Source organism: Mercurialis annua, linkage group LG1-X (genome assembly GCF_937616625.2).
Source record: "Mercurialis annua linkage group LG1-X, ddMerAnnu1.2, whole genome shotgun sequence".
In the NCBI taxonomy this organism is placed as follows: Eukaryota; Viridiplantae; Streptophyta; class Magnoliopsida; order Malpighiales; family Euphorbiaceae; genus Mercurialis; species Mercurialis annua.
In genome coordinates, this window is record NC_065570.1 from 48,253,380 (window position 1) to 48,272,970 (window position 19,591).

Sequence of the window (19,591 nt, forward strand, 5' to 3'; positions counted from 1 at the left end):
GGTTATACCTGCTGGACAATCAGTCCAACAGGTTCGGTGGTCGTCGCCTCCGGCCAGCCACCTCCAAGGCCAAATCCTCATGCATACAACCCATCACAACTCTCACCTCACATCAAACAACACAAACTCATCTCAAAACCATCAATTTACAATACTTAGACTCCAATTTTAAACCTCAAATCATCATCACCATTTAATCAATCAAAAACAGAAAATTGGTCTCAAAATCCTAACCTCAGATGATGCTTCTTTCTCTAATTCTAGGGCTTGATGAGTAGCTGTCGTTCTCCTCGTTCCGTGGCCACAAGAATCGTCCAAATCTGTCAAGAACTGATGAAGTTATAGTGGATTAAATTTTTTGCATGTAATCTTCAAGCTTGAGGAAGATGATGAGATGATATCAAATGAATATTCTGAGTTTAAAACTCTATTTGAATGTCTTATATATTTATGGCAAAAGTTTCTTTTTGGTCCTTGGAGAAATCGACTTAGATTGGTCCTTGGAGAAATCTAACTTCAAAACTGTCTGTTTTCGTCCGTCGAACACTTCTTTTGTGTCCGATAAATTCCGTATTAATTATCTTCAAATAAATAATATCATTACCATATCTTATAATTTAATTTTTCAACAATTTATATCGATATTATTTTTATAAATTCTAATTCCCGTCATTAATCTATTTAAATTATATTTTCCGGAAATTAAAAACTTATTTTTCAATTTTAAGCTAAAGTGTACTTTTAGCCACTTTCTCATATTTATCTGTTTAACCCAATTCCATTTCTCTTATGAAATATTATTATTGAAATTTTCTTATTAAAATTTCAATGTCGACCTACTCATGTCCCCCTTTATTATATTATTCCGCTCAATCTCTTATTTTTCTCATTTTAATCATTAAAAATGAGATACATCACTTATTTTTAAAAGGTTTAATACTTTAAAAAACCCCGACCTTTCATCCCTTTTTCAATCCTACCCTGACGTTGAAAATTTATCAATTTTATCCCATTTTGTATTTTTTTCATTTCAATTGTACCCTAAAGCATACAATTGACCTTTAATTATTTGACAAAAATTCAAAAAAATTCTTCAAAAATGGTCAATTTAATATAAAAGTTAATCTAATACAAAAAGGATCAATTTAGAGAATTTTTGCCAAATAAAAAAGGTCTATTTTATACTTTAGGGTACAATGGAAATGAAAAAGTACAAAATAGGGTAAAATTGACTGATTTGCAACATGAGGGTAGGATTGAAAAGGGAATAAAAGGTCGGGGTTTTTTTTAAGACATTAGGCCTTTTTAAAATACCCAAATTTCAAGGTATTACAAAAAATTTGGGCTAATAATTGAGACACTTTGTGTATGTGCTTAAATTGCTAAAAATGCTAAAGGTGGTGCTATTTAATAGGATTACCCCTAATATTTATTAGTAATATTGTGAACTCACTCAGTTTTGTACTGACCCCTTTGTTCCTCCAACTTTTCAGAAATTGTAAGTGATGTTTGATGAAAGTTTCCGAAGTTTCATCCTAGATGTCCGTAGTAGGCTAGTTTTTTAATGTTTAAGTATTAAGCGTTTAAGCTCTGATGTTTATTTCAAATGTGGTCATATATTTTAGGCTTCGATACACCAAAAATCATCAACTTTTGCGTGTTTTTGGTATTTAATATAATATTTTAATTTTGGTAAAAAAAGTACATGAACTTTCAAAAATATTGCAATTAATGACGCTGGCACCGGTTTGGATGTTTACGGCACCGTTTTAGATTAAAACGACACCGTTTTGAATGTAAAATAACACTATTTCAAAGGTAAAGACACGTGGTCTTAATTGCAAAAAATTGAAAAGTTCATGTTAAATATGTCAAAATTAAAAGATTATGACAATATCAAAAACACGCAAAAATTTGTGATTTTGAGTGCATTTAAGCCTATATTTTATGAATATGTTTGTGAATGAATGTCTTGATTTGAAACGCGAAAAATTTACTACATTAGCAAAATAAGATCACTTTTACCCTGAATTTGTCAAATTTGGTACAAAACCCCTCCTCCCCACTCTCAACTTTTGATAGCGGTTTTGTTTTACCAAGATGGTTTTTGATAGAAACATGTTAAAAATGGTCCTGATTGTTTTCAAACATTTCAAATTAATACCTAAGAATTAAAAAAAAAACAATTGCGTCCCTTCAATTTAAAACTTAAAATAATAAATTAACCCTCCAATTTTAAAGTTTTTACAATTTTTTTAATTTTAATATATCAATAATTTTATAAAATAAAAAACCGTAAAAAATATTATATACTCAAAATTAAGTCGACCCCTCAAAACGGTTGGTTGGGTGTGTTCATCACAAAAAATGATGAACAGATCAATCTCTTCTTTAATGGAAGAGATTTATTCCATTAAAAAAGAGATGAACAGACTCATGCGAGACCCGTATGGGTCTGTTAAAATCTGCTCTTCGAGGAACAGATCTGCTCTTCGCCTGAGGAGAAAATTGCTCCTCAGGCGAGGAGAAAAGATTTGAGGAGCTATTGCTCATCTGAAAAGAGGAGCATCAGCTCCTCTTCTCCGGGAAGGAGGCTCCTCCGCCTCATCGGAATTTAAAAAAATTGACAAAAAATGAAAAATGGTCCCTATATTAATTAGAGTTTAATTATAATTAATTAGTATTTAAATATGATTAATTATAGTAATTATGATTAATTAGAAATCCACTCTCCAATTAAGGTGTCATGTCAGTATAGGGGTGTTTTTAAGCCGGTTTTGCCAAGTTTAGGGTAAAAGTGATCCGGTTTTTCCAATTTGGACGGTTTTGATACTTTTTGCCAAGTTGAGAGGGTAAAGTGATCCTTTATTCTTTTTTCAGGCTTGTTATGGGTTTCAGAACTAACACTCTCATCTTCTAGCGCCGGTCTCGACTCAAGATTTTGGGTCGTGACATTAAACCACTAAACTGAATTCATGCGGATATTTAAATATAAGTTAACTAGTCGTAAATTTGTACATTTGCACGAAATGTATTAATAATTCTATTTTAAATAAATTTATATAAAAATGGCTAAAATTAATATTTAATATTTTATAATTTATAAAATTATAAATAAATACTTTATAAATTTGAAAAACTAATGAAAATTAATATTAATAATAATTTTTAAAAATTAAAATAAGTGTTTTATTTAAATTTAAAATTTATAGAAATGTTTGTTTGGTTTAGTATAAGTATTTTATTTAAATTGTTAAAATAAATAAAAAATTATTTACTAATAATAATTTTTAAAAACTAAATAAATATTTTATTTAAATTGAAAATTTAGGAAAAATTTCTTGCTTTTCTTAATTAAATAAATATATAGATATATTTTATATCTTCTGTTTCATAAATTAAAAGACCGGAATGAGTATTTGTATATATTAAGGAGGAATTTGCCAAAACACTCCTTTTTTTAACTTATTTGTTCTAAATACCTCAGTTTCAAAAGTTTACTTTTTTACTCTATTTTTTTATTATTTTTAGTTGTACCTCAATTAGCAAAATAACTTATTTGTATTTTTACTCTCCTTCTTTTAAACAGATGCATATCTCATTTTTCTTTTTTGTTTCTCTCTCCTTTTTCTCTTTCCTCTTTTTCCTTTCTTTTTTCGTTTTTTTCTTTTCTCTTTCCTTTTTCTCTTTCTTCCTTCTCATTTTTCTTCTTTTTCTTCTTCTTCTTCTTCTTCTTCTTCTTCTTCTTCTTCTTCTTCTTCTTCTTCTCCTCCTTTCCTCTGCAACTTTTTTTTTTCGTTTTTCTTAAATCTGCTTTTTCTATTTTCCACATTATACAAATGAACTCCAAGACAAAGAAATTTGAATAAAAAAAGAGCTTAAGAGATAATATGATGGTGATAGATGAGAAAGTTCTTCTTCTTCTTTTTCTTCTCTTCTTCTTCTACTTTTTTCTTTCTATGTTGTTTTAAATTATTTTAGCATCGTTTTTTTAGAATTTTTTACAACTTTTTTTGAAAAAATCGTAATGTTCTTCATTAATAATATTTTGACCTGGTTTTCAAATGTTAAAAATTAATTTTAGAAATCGTTTGAAACTGTTTTCTCAAAACTGTTTTATACTGTTCGAAACCTTTGTAAACGGTTTGAAACTGTTTTATACTGTTTGAAACTGTTATTTTTAAACTGTTTGAAAGTGTTTTTTAGAAACTGTTTTAGACTGCTTGAGATCTTTGGAAATGGTTTGCAACTGTTTTATACTGTTTGAAACCTTTGTAAACGGTTTGAAACTGTTTTTTTGAAACTGTTATTTTTTATGTAAACGGTTTGAAACTGTTTGATACTATTTGAAACTGTTATTTTATAAACTATTGAAAAGTATTTTTTAGAATCTGTTTTAGACAGTTTGAGACCTTTGTAAACGGTTTGAAACTGTTTTATACTGTTCGAAACTGTTTTTTGAAACTGTTTAAAGCTGTTATTTTTTAGACTGTTTAAAAGCGGTTTTTAGAAACTGTTTTAGACTGTTTGGAACCTTTGTAAACAGTTTGAAACCGTAATTGAAACTGTACTTGAAACCCTTTTCAAACCGTTTTTAATAGATTTTTAATGAGAATAAATAAATTAATAATTTACAGTTTTCTTTGTTTTTGGAGAAAGTTATGATCGTTTGATTTGAATTTCTAGTGAAATTTGAAGTAATTTGATTACGAATTAAAAATTCGAGCGGATCGGAAGCTATATTTGAAATTAGCAATAAAATTATAAGAGATAATAATAAAATTGTAGGATTTAATTTCTTGAAATGTTATAAGCTGAAGATTACAATTGATTTGTTGATTGTTTTTGAAAATAAATTGAAAAAGATAAAAAAAAAGATGAAGAAGATGAAGAAGAAGGAGAAGGAACTGTGATGTAGAGTAAATATGGGGTATAAAAACAAAACAAAAGAGTAAAAAAATAAACATACAACACGCTGAGGTAGACAAATAAATATGAACAATTAATGTTAACAAATGCTAATATTTCTGTTTTTTTAGGTAATTTGCTAATTCTCTCTATATTAAGTTGACAACCAATTGAGCCCACGGAATGAAGAAACCAGTCGAGTCGAATACTTCACACAAGGCTTTGGCTCATTTATGCGAGAGGATATCAGCCACTTGCCCTAGACTCTGACACCCGTGACAGAAGCCTCAAAAGCCCTTATACACCCTTTTATTTGGGCTTAAGGTTCAGTTAGATCCTCATTAATGACCCATAAACCACTTCGGATCTGATGTCTCAAATAATTTTAACAAATATTATTTTGTTATAAATTTCTGTCATATAACTAAATATATTTCAATCAATTAAAATTAAATAAATTTAGTTTTCTTAAAATGAAATTAAATAATTATTTTGTCAAAAATAAATTATATTAAAATAAATAATAAAATACATCATAATTAAACTGATACAAAATATTTTAAAAATAATTAAATAAAAAATTAATGTTCTTGAAAAAAATTAAACAAATATTATCTATATCTATATATAAAAGCACGGATGGGGGGGACAGACAAATTTACTGAATAACCCTTTTAAGTTTATTACTAAATAAAGGTTTTATAGTCATTAACTAATTAGTTATTTAATTAATTTTTATTATAAAATCCTAATTAAAATAGGTAGCTAAATTATCTCCAATTTAGTTTTTTGTATGGAAAAAGTAATTAAATTGTCTCCAAATTAGTAGGAATATCTAGCTAAATTATCTCCAATTTAGTTTTTTGTATGTAAAAAGTAACTAAATTGTCTCCAAATTAGTAGGAATATCTATCTTTTAGTTTGATTTAACTACAAAATTAAAATACTGTATTTAGTTAATATAATATTATTTAAATTTCTATCTTATTATTTTTAAAGATATTATTAATAAAATAAAATTAATTATTTAATTATGGTTATTATAAAACCAAAAGAAGAATAAATTCAGTATGGAAAAAAATATAATAACCGAATATATTATATTTACTTTTACAAAAATTCTTAACTAATTTAATATTAATTATAAATAAAAAATTAATATAATTATAATAAATGTACTAATATGTACTTTGACGAGTTACGTTACGAGCCACGTGCATAGCACGTAATGCGAAACTAGTATATTTAAAGATGCATGTTTTGACGGTGACAACTAAATATCAAGAATCAAGCAATGAAAATTTTCTAACAATGTTGCACCTTTAGAACGTTCAGTTTTAGCATGCTCCATTTTAAATATACTTCAACAGTCTAACAGAAATCTTTATTCATGACGAAATCTGAATTTAATGTTCAAATAAAAACTAAATAATCTTATTTTTCTTTAAAAAGTGACTCATTGAAGCTGAAAATCCAGCACGGAAACACTCAAAAATCACATGAAAATACAACAGTTATGAACATGCGAATGTAAAATTAATAATTTTCACCCGAATATCAAAAAACCACTGATATCACTCTTTTCTCTCCGTTTTAATAAAGATTTTAGCTCAAAACTAGATTTTCTCTCGATTTCTCTCGATTTCTCTCAATTCTCCCCACAATTATTGCTAAACAAATTTATAATAAAATTACTAATTACTATAAATTAACTTAATTTTAACAAATTTAAAAAATCGGAACGATGTTTGTTTTATCAATGTTAGTTTATTTTCGTAAATAGGACTAAATAAATAAAAAAGAAGTAAATATGAGAAAACAGTAGGGGCAAAATAGAGAAAATGGATGATTAGTGAAGTGGCTTATTATTGTCAGCTGTCGTTGCGCTCTGTTGAGTGTATTTGTCTATAAATAATGAAATTTTGGTTTGTGGAGCAAACTGAACCTTAAAATCAAATAACAAACCATCGATAACTTCAAGAATGGCTCTCAAGCTCAACCCCTTCCTCTCTCAATCCCCTAAGCTACCCTCCTTTTCTCTTCCAACAATGGCCAGTCTCAGATCTCCCAAGTTTTCCATGGCCTCCACCCTCAAGTCCGGCTCTAAGTAAGTTTTTTAAACTTTTGATTTGATGCCCATTTTGGTTTTTTATTGTAAAGAATGGATCTCTGTGTGTTTTCTTGATTTTTTTATTGATTTTTAGATCTGGGTTTTTCTTGGTTTCTTCGTCTGAATTTGATTGTGGCTTTATCAATTTATGCATACTTTTAATTGGTTTTTTCTTTTGTTTGATTTTCAATTTGAAAAATTATTGAAATTGGGGATTAATGGGTTCTTTTAATCAAAAGTTGTTATGTTTTTTTTTTTTTTTGGTTGAAGTTATTTATTGCTGAGCATCTTCAAGAATGTATGGTGTTTAATTTTTTTTTGTTCTGCTAATTTTTTAAATTATTTTTCCTGAATTTAATGTGAGTGGTGATTGTGATTTTTTAATTGTTTAAGAAATGTGTCAATTGTAGCATGTGATGGTGATGGCTTATTGTTCATATAAAAATGCAATGAAATGTGTAACAAACATTTGGAAATATTACTATCAGTCAATTGTTATATAATTTTATATGTCAATTATTTTCTTTCTGGTAATTGTTTTTGCTATTTTTTGGTTGAAGAAGCTGGTGATAAAACCAAAGTTCAATTTTAAAAAGAGTTAACATTTAGTAGTAGAAATGAAATTTAATACTAATTTAGTTAATAATTTTATAAAATTATTTGAAATTTTTAAATTTCATTGATGATGAAAGTAACAAAATAATTCTGATAATAATAAGTAAAATTATGATATACTATCACAAAATATTTATTACATTATATAATAATAGAAATTATTAATTCAATAAAAAAATTATAAACATTAAAAAAAACCCTATAAAACCCACTATAATAAATTTAAAAAATTAGAATTAGAGAAATATCTATAAAGTATTAACACTTATTTACCAAATTTTTCTTGAGATTATATGAAGTTTCTTAGATTATTACTGTACTATAAAATCAAACTAACATTAATTCTTAAAATTCTAAAAAATTGAATAAAAACTGTTTTGTTATTTTCATTTTGATCATGTTTAGTTAATTTTAATTGCTTTTAGAAAGTTATTTTAATTTCAGATTATTAAAATCATTTATGAACTTATTTGAAAGTAAAATTAGTTAGAGATCAAATACAAGTTCATTGAAAAAAGAAAGTAATAGATGGATGTAATTTATTAATATCAGAAGGGATAGTAATTTTCTCTGAATATTTTTTGTAATCCACAAAACTCAAGGAAAAGAAAATGACAGAATGCACAATATGATTTCAGGAAATCAATTTTTTTTTGCCTCTCGTTAGATTGCTTTCCTGCATAAGATAATTAAAGCGACTAAAAATAATACGCTATTGAGAATTTATATTGTTTACTATCTTTGGATTTTGGTGGGTGGAGTTTTCCTTTTATATATATATATTTTTAAATTTGATATTTGAGTTTCATGCTGGCATAGTTTCCCTTATATCTTTTTCAGCTAAATGGCAATTGGGGTGGTTAGGATATTTGTAACAACATTGATGTCATTTAGGAGGAAGTTGTGTTCTAAATGTTCATTTACTCTATGTCAAGCATTTTGTTGATTTATTTTTCTTTTATTACTTAGGATGTTCCTTATTTTATTATGCATTAAGAAAGCATTTTTTTAGCATCAACTTCAAGTTTGCGCTGATGATCTGTTATAAAGCAGCTAGAAAGTTCAAATTTTGGCAGTTTGGATGGAACTTTCAATTTTGTCTTATGATGTATTCAATAGCTGTATGCTTGTCCTCCTGTTGCTTACTCTTGTTTTTGTTGTTTGCCTCATTGAGTTTGTCTGTATGTGGAATATTCTCGAGTATCGGTCGCCTTTGATTTAATAGTGACAAAGCAGGCCCAAGTCTATTTTTTTTATAAATCCTTTTAATTTAAGTACATTTACCTTGGCTGTATGAATATGCCTTTTACTTTTGTTTTGTGTAGATTCATTACAGTTACTTATTCTGTGTTTTAGAGGTTCATCTTAATTAAAAAATAAAATTTCGATTGGAAAATTTGAATTGGTGAAACTAGACTTTATATTAAATATTCATTTCTTTGGTGGGCAAGTGGATTAGTTTCTCACCAGCAGCTACTGTCATGTTTTCTTCTTTTGTCCACTCTTAGTCTTTGTTTGGTGTTATTGTCAACTACTTTTTACTTCTCTTTGTTAACTTGTACATTGTCTTTGCAGTGACTATGAGTGTAAATTCTCTTTCTCCATTAATTCTTTTTATATGATTTTCTGCGTGCTTTCTATTTACTCCATATTTGTTTCTTCTCTTGGGATGGCATTTTTATAGGAACTTTGTTTATTTTCGATATTGAGAGCAACCACCGTGTGGTACTTTGCTATTGCTATTGGTTGTCGTATACTATAGCTGATACTGTTTTGGTTGGAAGCTTTATTCTTAATCATTTGAGTGGAACATGTGCTGTTAAGCACACCGATGGAATATTACGTTTCTGTTTAATTACAGCAAAACATTTGCAGAACTTTAATAGACAGGGATCTTAAAAAAAAACAAATAATAATAACAGGGATGTTAGAAAGAACTTTAATGGACAAAACTGTTATGTACTAATTGAAGCTAGCTTTTGATGAGAAAAATTTGCTCATGCTCTGTACTTTTGGCAACTTTGTTCGAAGAAGCACTATTTCGAATTGATCATCAAGTTGTCTTATTGAGCTTGGGTGATCAATCAAGTATCTATTTCTTGAATTGTGATTTCAATCAGACTATAGATTGTATAAACATCTTTTAGAAAGTGGAAGAAACCAAGATATCAAGCTTACTCTACCGAAATCTCTGGACATCTTACGTTCTAATTTTTAGAGTCCTGAGTGAACGCGTTAAGTATATTTTTAAGCTAATGCTCAACAGCCAAGGATTACTGAACAATTTCTGATCGATTTCAATATGGGCAACATATTTAAATCTATGTTGGATAACAATTTTTCATTTAGTTGCCTTTTTGGGGATATATAAATCAAATGGTTGATTATTGAGCACATCAATGTGACTCTTTTTACAATGTTTGTTAAACTTTCATGGCATGTACGCCTTCCGTGTGTAAGATTTGGTAACCACTACTACTCAATTATGATTTATTTTCCACATGATCTCTGAAAGTGCTAAGCAATCTTTAGTTTATATGTTAAAGTCAATTTTGAAGATCTCTTCGTTTTTCTACTTAATGCAGGGAGGTTGAGAATATCAAGAAACCGTTTATGCCTCCTCGAGAGGTGCATGTTCAGGTTACTCATTCGATGCCACCCCAAAAGATTGAGATCTTTAAATCTCTGGAGGATTGGGCTGAGGATAACATTCTAGTTCATCTGAAGCCGGTTGAGAAGTGTTGGCAACCACAGGATTTTTTGCCAGATCCTGCCTCCGATGGGTTTGAAGAGCAAGTGAAGGAACTCAGGGCGAGAGCAAAGGAGATTCCCGATGAATACTTTGTTGTTTTGGTTGGAGATATGATCACAGAAGAAGCTCTTCCCACTTATCAGACAATGCTTAATACCTTAGATGGAGTTAGGGATGAAACCGGTGCAAGTCTTACTTCTTGGGCAGTCTGGACCAGGGCATGGACTGCTGAAGAGAACAGACATGGCGACCTTCTCAATAAGTATCTCTATCTATCTGGACGAGTGGACATGAGACAAATTGAGAAAACAATCCAATATCTGATCGGGTCTGGAATGGTGAGTTCCTTTTAACTTAACGTATATTATCCTTGTTCATTGAGCATTAGAATTTTGGAAGATAGTTAATGTGCTTCCTATGTAGCACGGAAACAGAAATGTTGAAACATGAATCGCTGAATCGGAAAATGGTAAATGATTTTATACAACAATGTGCTATGTATAGAGTTTCAGTGTTTCACAAGGTTTTCCGAGAATGGAAACGAAACTTCAAAATGTAAGATTGGAGAAGTTATCGTGCAACACAGTGTGCTTCTATACCCACAAACAAAAGTACAGGCAAAGTGTTTTCCTTGTTTTGGTTATGCACCTTTTGAGAATTAGAAATGCAGATTTATGGAGTAGGTGATCAGATAGATATACCATGCCGTTTTATTCCCCTTTCATCTCTGTTGGTCCCCATTGCTTAATTCCTATTCTTTTTAGAACTGTATTCTGATAGTTTTTCGTTATAACATGTAGGATCCTCGGACAGAAAACAGCCCCTATCTTGGCTTCATCTACACATCATTCCAGGAAAGGGCAACCTTCATCTCTCACGGGAACACCGCTAGACATGCCAAGGAGTATGGAGACATAAAGTTGGCCCAAATATGCGGTACAATTGCTGCAGATGAGAAGCGCCACGAGACGGCCTACACAAAGATAGTGGAAAAACTCTTTGAGATTGATCCTGATGGAACTGTTTTGGCTTTTGCTGATATGATGAGAAAGAAAATCTCTATGCCTGCACACTTGATGTACGATGGCCGCGATGACAATCTTTTTGATAACTTCTCAGCTGTTGCACAGCGGCTCGGGGTGTACACAGCAAGGGATTATGCAGATATACTGGAGTTCTTGGTGGGGAGATGGAAGGTAGATACACTAACAGGCCTTTCCGCTGAGGGACAAAAGGCGCAGGACTACGTTTGTCGGCTAGCTCCGAGAATTAGAAGGCTGGAAGAGAGATCTCAAGGTAGGGCGAAAGAAGCATCCATCGCTCCTTTCAGCTGGATATTTGATAGACAGGTGAAGCTGTAAGTGTACTGCAGACTGAAATCGAGATGAAATGATTAGCTCCGCTCTTTTCGATGCAAAATAGAGGTATAAATTTGTAGTTGCATTATGGTTACAAGTGCAGTGTAGTGGAATATGTGCGTCTGTGGAAGGGAGTGAATTTGGGAAGGTGTAGATACAGTTGGTTTCTTTTGTGTTGTTTGCTGATAGAGGGCAGCCGTGTAGTTTTGTTGTGTTTTTTTTTTTTTTTACTTGTACCGGTTTATGTTTTCTTTTTCTTTTCCCCCTCGCTCGTCTTTAGTATTCAGTAAACAATAATTGTGGCAATTTTGATAATGATGATCAACCTTCACACTGCATTTTTGCTCTTTTTATCCCCTCCAAAACTTAACCTCATTCTTTAAAATCAATTTATTTCAATTCATTTAAAATTAATTTTATAATTAAAATTCAGAAAACCAACACAAAAATTCAGTCTTCAAATAATTTTTCAAATAGAATTCATTTAAAAATGAAATAAAATGAATTTTACGTTAGAATTGATCCAAACATGCTTTTAAAGCTGATTCCAAAGCCAACCAATTGTCCTCCCATAGTTTTAACATTCCGTCTCTTGATTTTGTACCTTAATTATGTTGCAGTTCAATAGCTGTGCCACATGTATGACACTGATACAGTCACCTAGTAAGGTAATAAAATCAAAATCAGAAAATAAATGATGTCATGTGTTACCATCTATATTTATTGAGGCTTAAAGTAATTATGGGATATTTATGCAGCCACCATTATTAGTATTTTCAGCTGTCCTAATGCTATAGAATGAATGATGGTTCAAACTGGTGGGTTACATTACAGTTGTGCCACCATCTACTTTGCATTTAACTCTCTTATTCTGCACCTTTCCTGCAGTTTACATAAGTACTTCCCCTTATCTCATTACTAATATGGGTAGGTGGAATTAGATATGTGCACGAGTTTGGGTACCCGTCTAGGCTCGCTCCTATTCAGCGGGTTTGAATTTTTAATTTTCCTATGAAGTATGCATAAAATACAAATTTGTATTAGGTCCGCAGTATATGGACGGGTTTTAGAGTTTTGTTCCTAGTTAAAAGTTCACTTAAAATTCGCATAAAATCAATTCATTGGCCGGATTTGAAAGTGAAGTCGTTTAAAAATACGTTTTTTCATTCTTGTATGTTTCATTTTTCACTTTATACTTAAAAGTTTACACTTTCTATGTCCGTAATAAACATTACTAGAAATGTATCACTACTGAAACGTTTGTAAGAAAAACAAAATGCAAAAAGTGAATTTTTAGGCTCAAAGCGCATTTTAAATTATTTTCTATAATTTTATAGGTTTTTTTTTTATTAGAAAATGAGACCAGGTTGAATTTGATATGAAGTCATGTATAAGTGGAAGAAGTCCAGAAGTAACACTTTCTTTATGTCCTTGTACAGTTGTATTGAACTAAACAAGGAAATAAATATTCTAGATTCATGTTTATCAAAGAGAAAGAAATAATTATGGCCCAACCAATACTTTAACCATTATTTAATCAGACTTCTAATTAGAACTTCAAGAGATTATGTTGACTGACTGGAATTTTTGTACCTAAGAACAATTCAAATCCTTTTCTTCCAGAAAACAGCAAAATTAGAAAAAAAAATACTGTCCTTTATTGATCTAAAATTAAGAATATTGTCCGTAATTGATCAAAATGGTTGAGAGTGAGTTATTTAATTTCGTGTCACAAGTTCAGAGTTCAGGTTGACCCTTTGCTAAAATAAGAAACATAAAGGTATCAGCAATAGAGAACAGAACACCCTGAACCTCTTTACAATGGTAAAATAAAACTTTATTAATGTGTTCAGAAGAAGCATCACTTTTCAAAGAATTTTACCAACATATATACAAGTTTATAATTACAACGTACAATACAACAGAACACCTAGTTGTTTCAATGTTCCAAGTCTTTGTAAGAATCAAGAATGAAGCATTAATTTACTAGGAAAAAAACCAAGAAGAAACAAAATTCATATAAACAAAGTTGCTATTGATGCATCATAACTAGGCCTACTCGAGGTGTGCAAAAACCGAACCAAATCGAATTAACTGAACGGAACCAACAAATTCAGTTTCTCATGAGCAAATAATTTCATCTAAAAGTTGATCAAAAATCAAATCTTCAAGGTCAAGTGCTATGTCCTCAACATCCAACTGAAGGTTTATCCAACTCTCATCTTTCGCCAAGTCTCGAGCCACTATGTCATCCAATGTTTGATCCAACTTCGAATTCGGGTTCCTAAAGGAACTAATTCTTCTCCATACTTCCTCAACAATATGGTCTCCCTTAGGTGATGGACGTAGACGTACACGTCGAGCAAAGGAGAATGGCTTAGGGTAGTAAGCTAATGAGCTCTCATATATCTGAAGTAGAAACTCATTACTCAAATCAAACAGAAGCTGGTGATTGTTGGTGGAGGCCACATCTTCTGGTGAGCATTCTACTTCTTGATGCAAATAAGCCTCTAGTTCTTTGAATAAAGTAGGACTTAATGGATGGTCTAGTGAGTGCCACATTCCAAGGCACTCTTGCTCGGTGAAGCCGGATAATTCAAGAATGTCTCTCACATAATTAAAATCAGCATCGTCTACCAAGGGAAGGAAACTGTTGTTGGGTTTCGTCTGCGTATTTTGAGTATTCTCGAGGTTTGAATCTGACCAGGAGTTGCTGATAGATGCTTCTTGTAGATTGACCGAAGAATCTGGTTCGTCGATGCAAATGCCCTTTGAGTCCAATTCAGAATCTGATACAATTTAGAGAATATAGTTAATGACTAAAATAATCAAAGCGATCCAATTGGAAGTAACAGAAGTATATGTTTTTACCTTTTGAGAAAGGGAACTCTGCCTGGGAAGTTATGTCATGTCGAAAATGTGTCTCAAGAACCGAAACAGGACTTTCATTTTCGTGCACAATGCTAGAGTTTATAACGGGACTAATATTCTGATCCTGGCAAACTATTAAATCATCAGAATATTCTTTAATCTCGCAGCTGTTTCCAGCCTCCTCTGTGTTTTCCTCAACCGCCTCTTCAACACCATCGAGCTGTTCGATTCTTGAGTTCAGCTCATTCCAGGTGACATTCTCGCTACTCATATCATATTTCGTACTAGTCTTGATTGGTGTCCCCGATTGAAATGCATCAATTGATGTCTCATTCGGAAAGGGACAAAGCGATTCAAGATCAGGCAGAGAAAGTCTTCTCCTGACGGATTTTTGACTCGATCCTCTCGTTGGAAACTTGTCTTCGTTTGCCAATCTTAAGCTCTTGGATTGATACTTATGCCACCCGGCCTCTTTGTTTGAACTATATTCAAACAACCGAGTATATCTATCCATTGACTCATTCAAAGAGGATATCCTTCTCATATGAGGAAGTTCAACTTTCTTCACAAAATCATTATAAGAATTATTCGCCTCAATATCCTTCAATTTTTCAGAAGAATTCTCGTTCTTATCATTCGAAATTGAGGGAATTCTATGGAAGAAAGCATTCATCGACATGTGATCCTTCTTTTCGCTCCCTATATGTGTTATTTTCTTTATAGCATCTTTCAAATGACGCATAAATGATTGATGCCAACCGTGCTTATTTGATCCATGAGGCAACTTAGACGTAGACGAAGAATACAAGTCTGATTCATGAGTAACACCGGCTACTCCACCGCCGTCATCATCATCTTTTAAACCTGATAACATATCAAACTTCGATCCAACAACATTTGGGGACTTTTCTCCTTTCCGGAAGGACCAAGTTTCCTTCCACTTGTGTTCAAGTGTAACAGGCTTGAAAATTTTATGTGGGGAGACAGCTAAAGGAAATGATCCTGACTTTTTTAGTTTCTTGGAAGCTTGAACATCAGGGTCGTGTAGGATTTCGACGAATAACTTATTCTCAGCCTTAAAAATCTCTACAACTTCTCCGCATTCCACAAATTGACTATGCGAAATCTGCTTACTGTCTGAAAAGTTGTGATTCAGTGACTTGCTGACTAACTTATCACCCATTTCTGAGGAAAATGCATCAGACTCTTTTAGTTGAGATGAAACATGCAATCTAGAGGCAGCATTATCACCGTTTCGTTCAAGGATTATTATAGGATTTCGCCAATCAGCAGTTTTTTTGCTAACATCTTTTGATTGCCGGAAGCCATTGATTGAAATATCTCGCTGCAACTGTGATCTTGTAGAGATCTCTTTAGCAATCAGTGCTTTTATTCGAGCTTTACCCGAATTTCTTTTGCTTGCCGCAGCTTCTACACCGTGCTGTAATTCAACAACTATCAACATACATTATACATATATACATTTGGGCAATCAACTTGCAATCATCACACAGGTAGAACATGACCGTACCTGTGAGGGGACAGCATCAACATCCAAAAAGTTCTGCTCTTCATCCGTGTAATGCGGAAACGATATTGTTTTTGGATATCCACAGCCTACACAACACAATAAATGGCACATAAGTGCGTAAACTATGTAGCACGGAAATAAGAACATTGAAATGAAAAAGTGCCCAATACAAAATTGAGTTTCGGAGTTTCAAAAGCATTTTCGTTTCCAAAAACAAAACGCACAATACAATAATGAGTTTCGGGGTCTTAAAAGCATTTTAGTTTCCATAAACAGAACGCCCATATCGAGTTTCGAAGTTTTAAAAGCGTTTTAGTTTTCAAAAACAAGACGCCCAATAAAAAATATTGAGGTTTGGAGTTTCAAAAGCATTTTAGCTTCCAAAACAAATTCCCCAATACAGTATTGAGTTTCGGAGTTTCAAAAGCGTTTTAGTTAACACAAACAAAACGCTGATACGCAAAACTCGAGAAGTTTCCATACAACACAAACAGATTAAGGGCAGAAATAAGATAGCTTACATATGGTGTGTTTCCCTCTCCTATGTCTTCTTCTGGGAGAAATCTTACTGTGCCAGTGATGATAATCAAGAACATGAAACATGCTCCACATACAACCCGGAAGATTTCTCTGAAATTCAATCTCAGAATCTTGACGATCAAATTGCTTCCCCATCTCTCTATCAAACAAGAAAAAGAAAATCTAATTTATATCAAATACCCACAACTTGATCAAAATTACTCCACTTTTAAATCCTGAAATAGCATCAAAAAATATAAAAAGCCAAATGAATCTTTTTTATGAAAGATTATAAATATAAAACTCGATAAGTTTCCGTAACAAAACTAAGCATAGGTAACTTGAAATTCATGGAAAGGTATCTAAAGAAGCACAAAAAAGGTGAGAACTAACCTGATGAACAACTAAGAGAGTAAAAAGAAGAGCAAATCTATATTTTGAAGAATCAGGAAAGGCAACTAGCTAAAATTAATTTAATTTGATGTGATATATATTAATATTCAAGATTTTTTGTATGGACATGTAATAAAAGGAAGAACAAGAACAAGAAAATTCAAGAAAGAAAATCAAGAAAACAGAATATGGACGCAATACTAATTAAAAAAAAGGTTAAGGTGGGCATAGTTTACCCGCCAATCTACAAGTCAAGGAAAGTCTGTTAAGTAAGCTACGGGCTAACTGCTAAAAATTAGACTACCAAACTTTTATTAATACGTGTTATTTTGTACTCATTATTTAAGTTTTTCTTTATTGTGTGATGATAAGAATATAGTATTATTTAAATTTCAGGGCTGTTGTAATTAATGAAAATCGTGTACGTTTGATTTATATAAACATAGTACTATTTAATGTCGCAATGTAACTGTTGTGCCGTGATATATTTACAAGCCAATAAATATTTGGTGTAAAAAGTTTTTAATTAGTTTTATCATAATTTGACAAACGTTTCATTGATTTGTTTCGCGAATAAAATGACATAATCATTATGTTATATAATTTTTCCTATTTAACGCAAAATTATGTTCAATGAAAAATGAAAACAAATAAAAAACTATATATTTTTTATAGAATTAAAGTTTTAAAATTAAAATAAAATATAGAAACTTAATACTTGATAAGTTTCGGTAAACCAGAAAAGGATTTGAAGGTTTGAATTGGTGTGATGTGAAAGGTTTGGACCAGTTTTTTATTTTTTATTTTTATGGCCTACCATCTTTATTTATGCTATTGTATACCTCAATTCAATATCAGAATTATTCTTCTGCTGATGCTATGTATGTGATATTAGTAAGTGATAAAATGGGAAATATTTTAGGGGAATTCTTGAAAACATGTTTTGCAATATATATTTATGCTTGGTTCTCACACGTTAAATCTAGAATTCAATTCTACTAAATTTTATTATAATATTCATCTTAATACATGTTCTCTTGAAATATCCAAAGTGTGCATAAGCAAATATCTTTCTTAAGGACTAATACAATATTTTTAAGTGGCCTCTACTTTCTTGTTGGTGATTATTGGGAAAAAATTTAAAAATTCAAAAAAAGAAAAAAAACATTATAAAAATAAATACTTCCAAAAAAATTTATAAAATTCGAAATAAAATTTTCACTTTTTACGTACTGTATTAGAGATGTATTGATAATATATAAAATATGTTTCAAATATGTATCAAAAATGTTTTTTATAATAAAAAAAATACGTAAACTATGTATAGTTTTTTAATATTTAGATAAAATTGATTCTTTTTATTAGGTATGTATTTTTATAAATTAAGTGATTTTTCAGGATAGTTTTGTAGTTATTTCATTATTATTTGGTATTCTTTCCGTCTCAAATTGATTGACATTATTTTAATTTTTTATTTTAAATTATAAAGATTCAATTATTATTTAAATAATAAATAACTATATAAATTCTTATTAATTGTAATGGAATGTTAGAAAGAAATAAAAGTCACTATATGATACTTTAGTATAAATTAACTTATGTTACCTCGATAAACTATATTTTTAATATTTGTATTAGTTTCGGATTGTCTATCAATTTTGGACGGAGGGAGTATTAGTGTATAAAATTCACATTAAGTTGTTAAGGGAAATAATAGACTTAAGTAAATTCAGTGCAAATTGCTACCATAAAAAAAAGTTTATTAAGAAACCTCCTACTTATGCACACCAAACCCTTGAAGTTATGGTATATTTAACTTTTTAAGTGAAATAAGAGAAGGTTGATGAATCTCACTTTAAGTTAGATGAATATTATAACATTCACATTGTGAAGTTGGTATTTCCGATTTTTTTTGTGTGTAGATGATGACAAAGACATAACATCAAATAAAATTAGCAATAATAGATCCAATATTCAATCAAATTCTTTTTCTTTTTGATGAATAATTTTTTTTAATGTTAATAAAATCTTATCTTAATTTTAAATTAATGCCAAATTAATTGATTGCTCAGTTGGCTTCATTTAAGTAAGTCATAGTTCATAATCTCTTTTCTTTAAATTTAAGGAGTTATTAAAACAAATCCCAACTTTTTGTATAATGGACAAGTCATATTTTATTGTAAATAAAACCCCAACCTTTTAATAATTTTATAAATATTCTTCAAATTATCATTTCTGGCATACATGGGCAAAAAAGAGCTTATTTTTTTTATTTACTTTTTTCTATTTTTAATTGGCCAAAATTCAATTATATATCATATTGTATCGACTAATCCAGATTTGAATCAAATACGACATAAGAGCAGAAAAACTATCACCACTAAATTTTAACTTTAATGCATATTCAGTACTCGAATTTGAAATTTCTGATCAAATATGTGTTATTTTTTGATAAAAACAAAAAACAAAAATATATTATGTTGCAGATGGTGTTATTGAGAAATAGATCTAGAAATGGTGTTGACTAATAACAG

At 30.4% G+C, this 19,591-nt stretch overlaps 2 protein-coding genes across 3 annotated transcripts; one reads left to right on the forward strand and one right to left on the reverse strand.

Annotated features, from left to right (window-relative positions):
- The first annotated feature begins 6,805 nt into the window (after window positions 1-6,805).
- Window positions 6,806-12,081, forward strand: LOC126656345 (stearoyl-[acyl-carrier-protein] 9-desaturase, chloroplastic). Its single transcript, XM_050350893.2, has 3 exons — window positions 6,806-7,015; window positions 10,219-10,723; window positions 11,186-12,081. The coding sequence occupies exons 1-3, from the start codon at window positions 6,891-6,893 to the stop codon at window positions 11,744-11,746; spliced, it is 1,191 nt and encodes a 396-aa protein (XP_050206850.1). The 5' UTR covers window positions 6,806-6,890; the 3' UTR covers window positions 11,747-12,081.
- Window positions 12,082-13,558: 1,477 nt separating this feature from the next.
- On the reverse strand, window positions 13,559-17,241 carry LOC126665270 (protein TRM32-like). Of its 2 annotated transcripts, none has more exons than XM_050358015.2 (5): window positions 17,058-17,241; window positions 16,667-16,822; window positions 16,146-16,231; window positions 14,615-16,055; window positions 13,559-14,532 (listed from the first exon to the last, which is right to left on the reverse strand). In XM_050358015.2, exons 2-5 carry the CDS (start codon window positions 16,818-16,820, stop codon window positions 13,865-13,867), a joined length of 2,349 nt encoding a protein of 782 aa, XP_050213972.1. In that variant the 5' UTR covers window positions 16,821-16,822; window positions 17,058-17,241; the 3' UTR covers window positions 13,559-13,864. The 2 variants fall into 2 exon arrangements, with proteins under 2 accessions (XP_050213972.1, XP_050213973.1); XM_050358016.2 differs by having other exon boundaries at window positions 16,667-16,900.
- Between the last annotated feature and the right edge of the window lie 2,350 nt (window positions 17,242-19,591).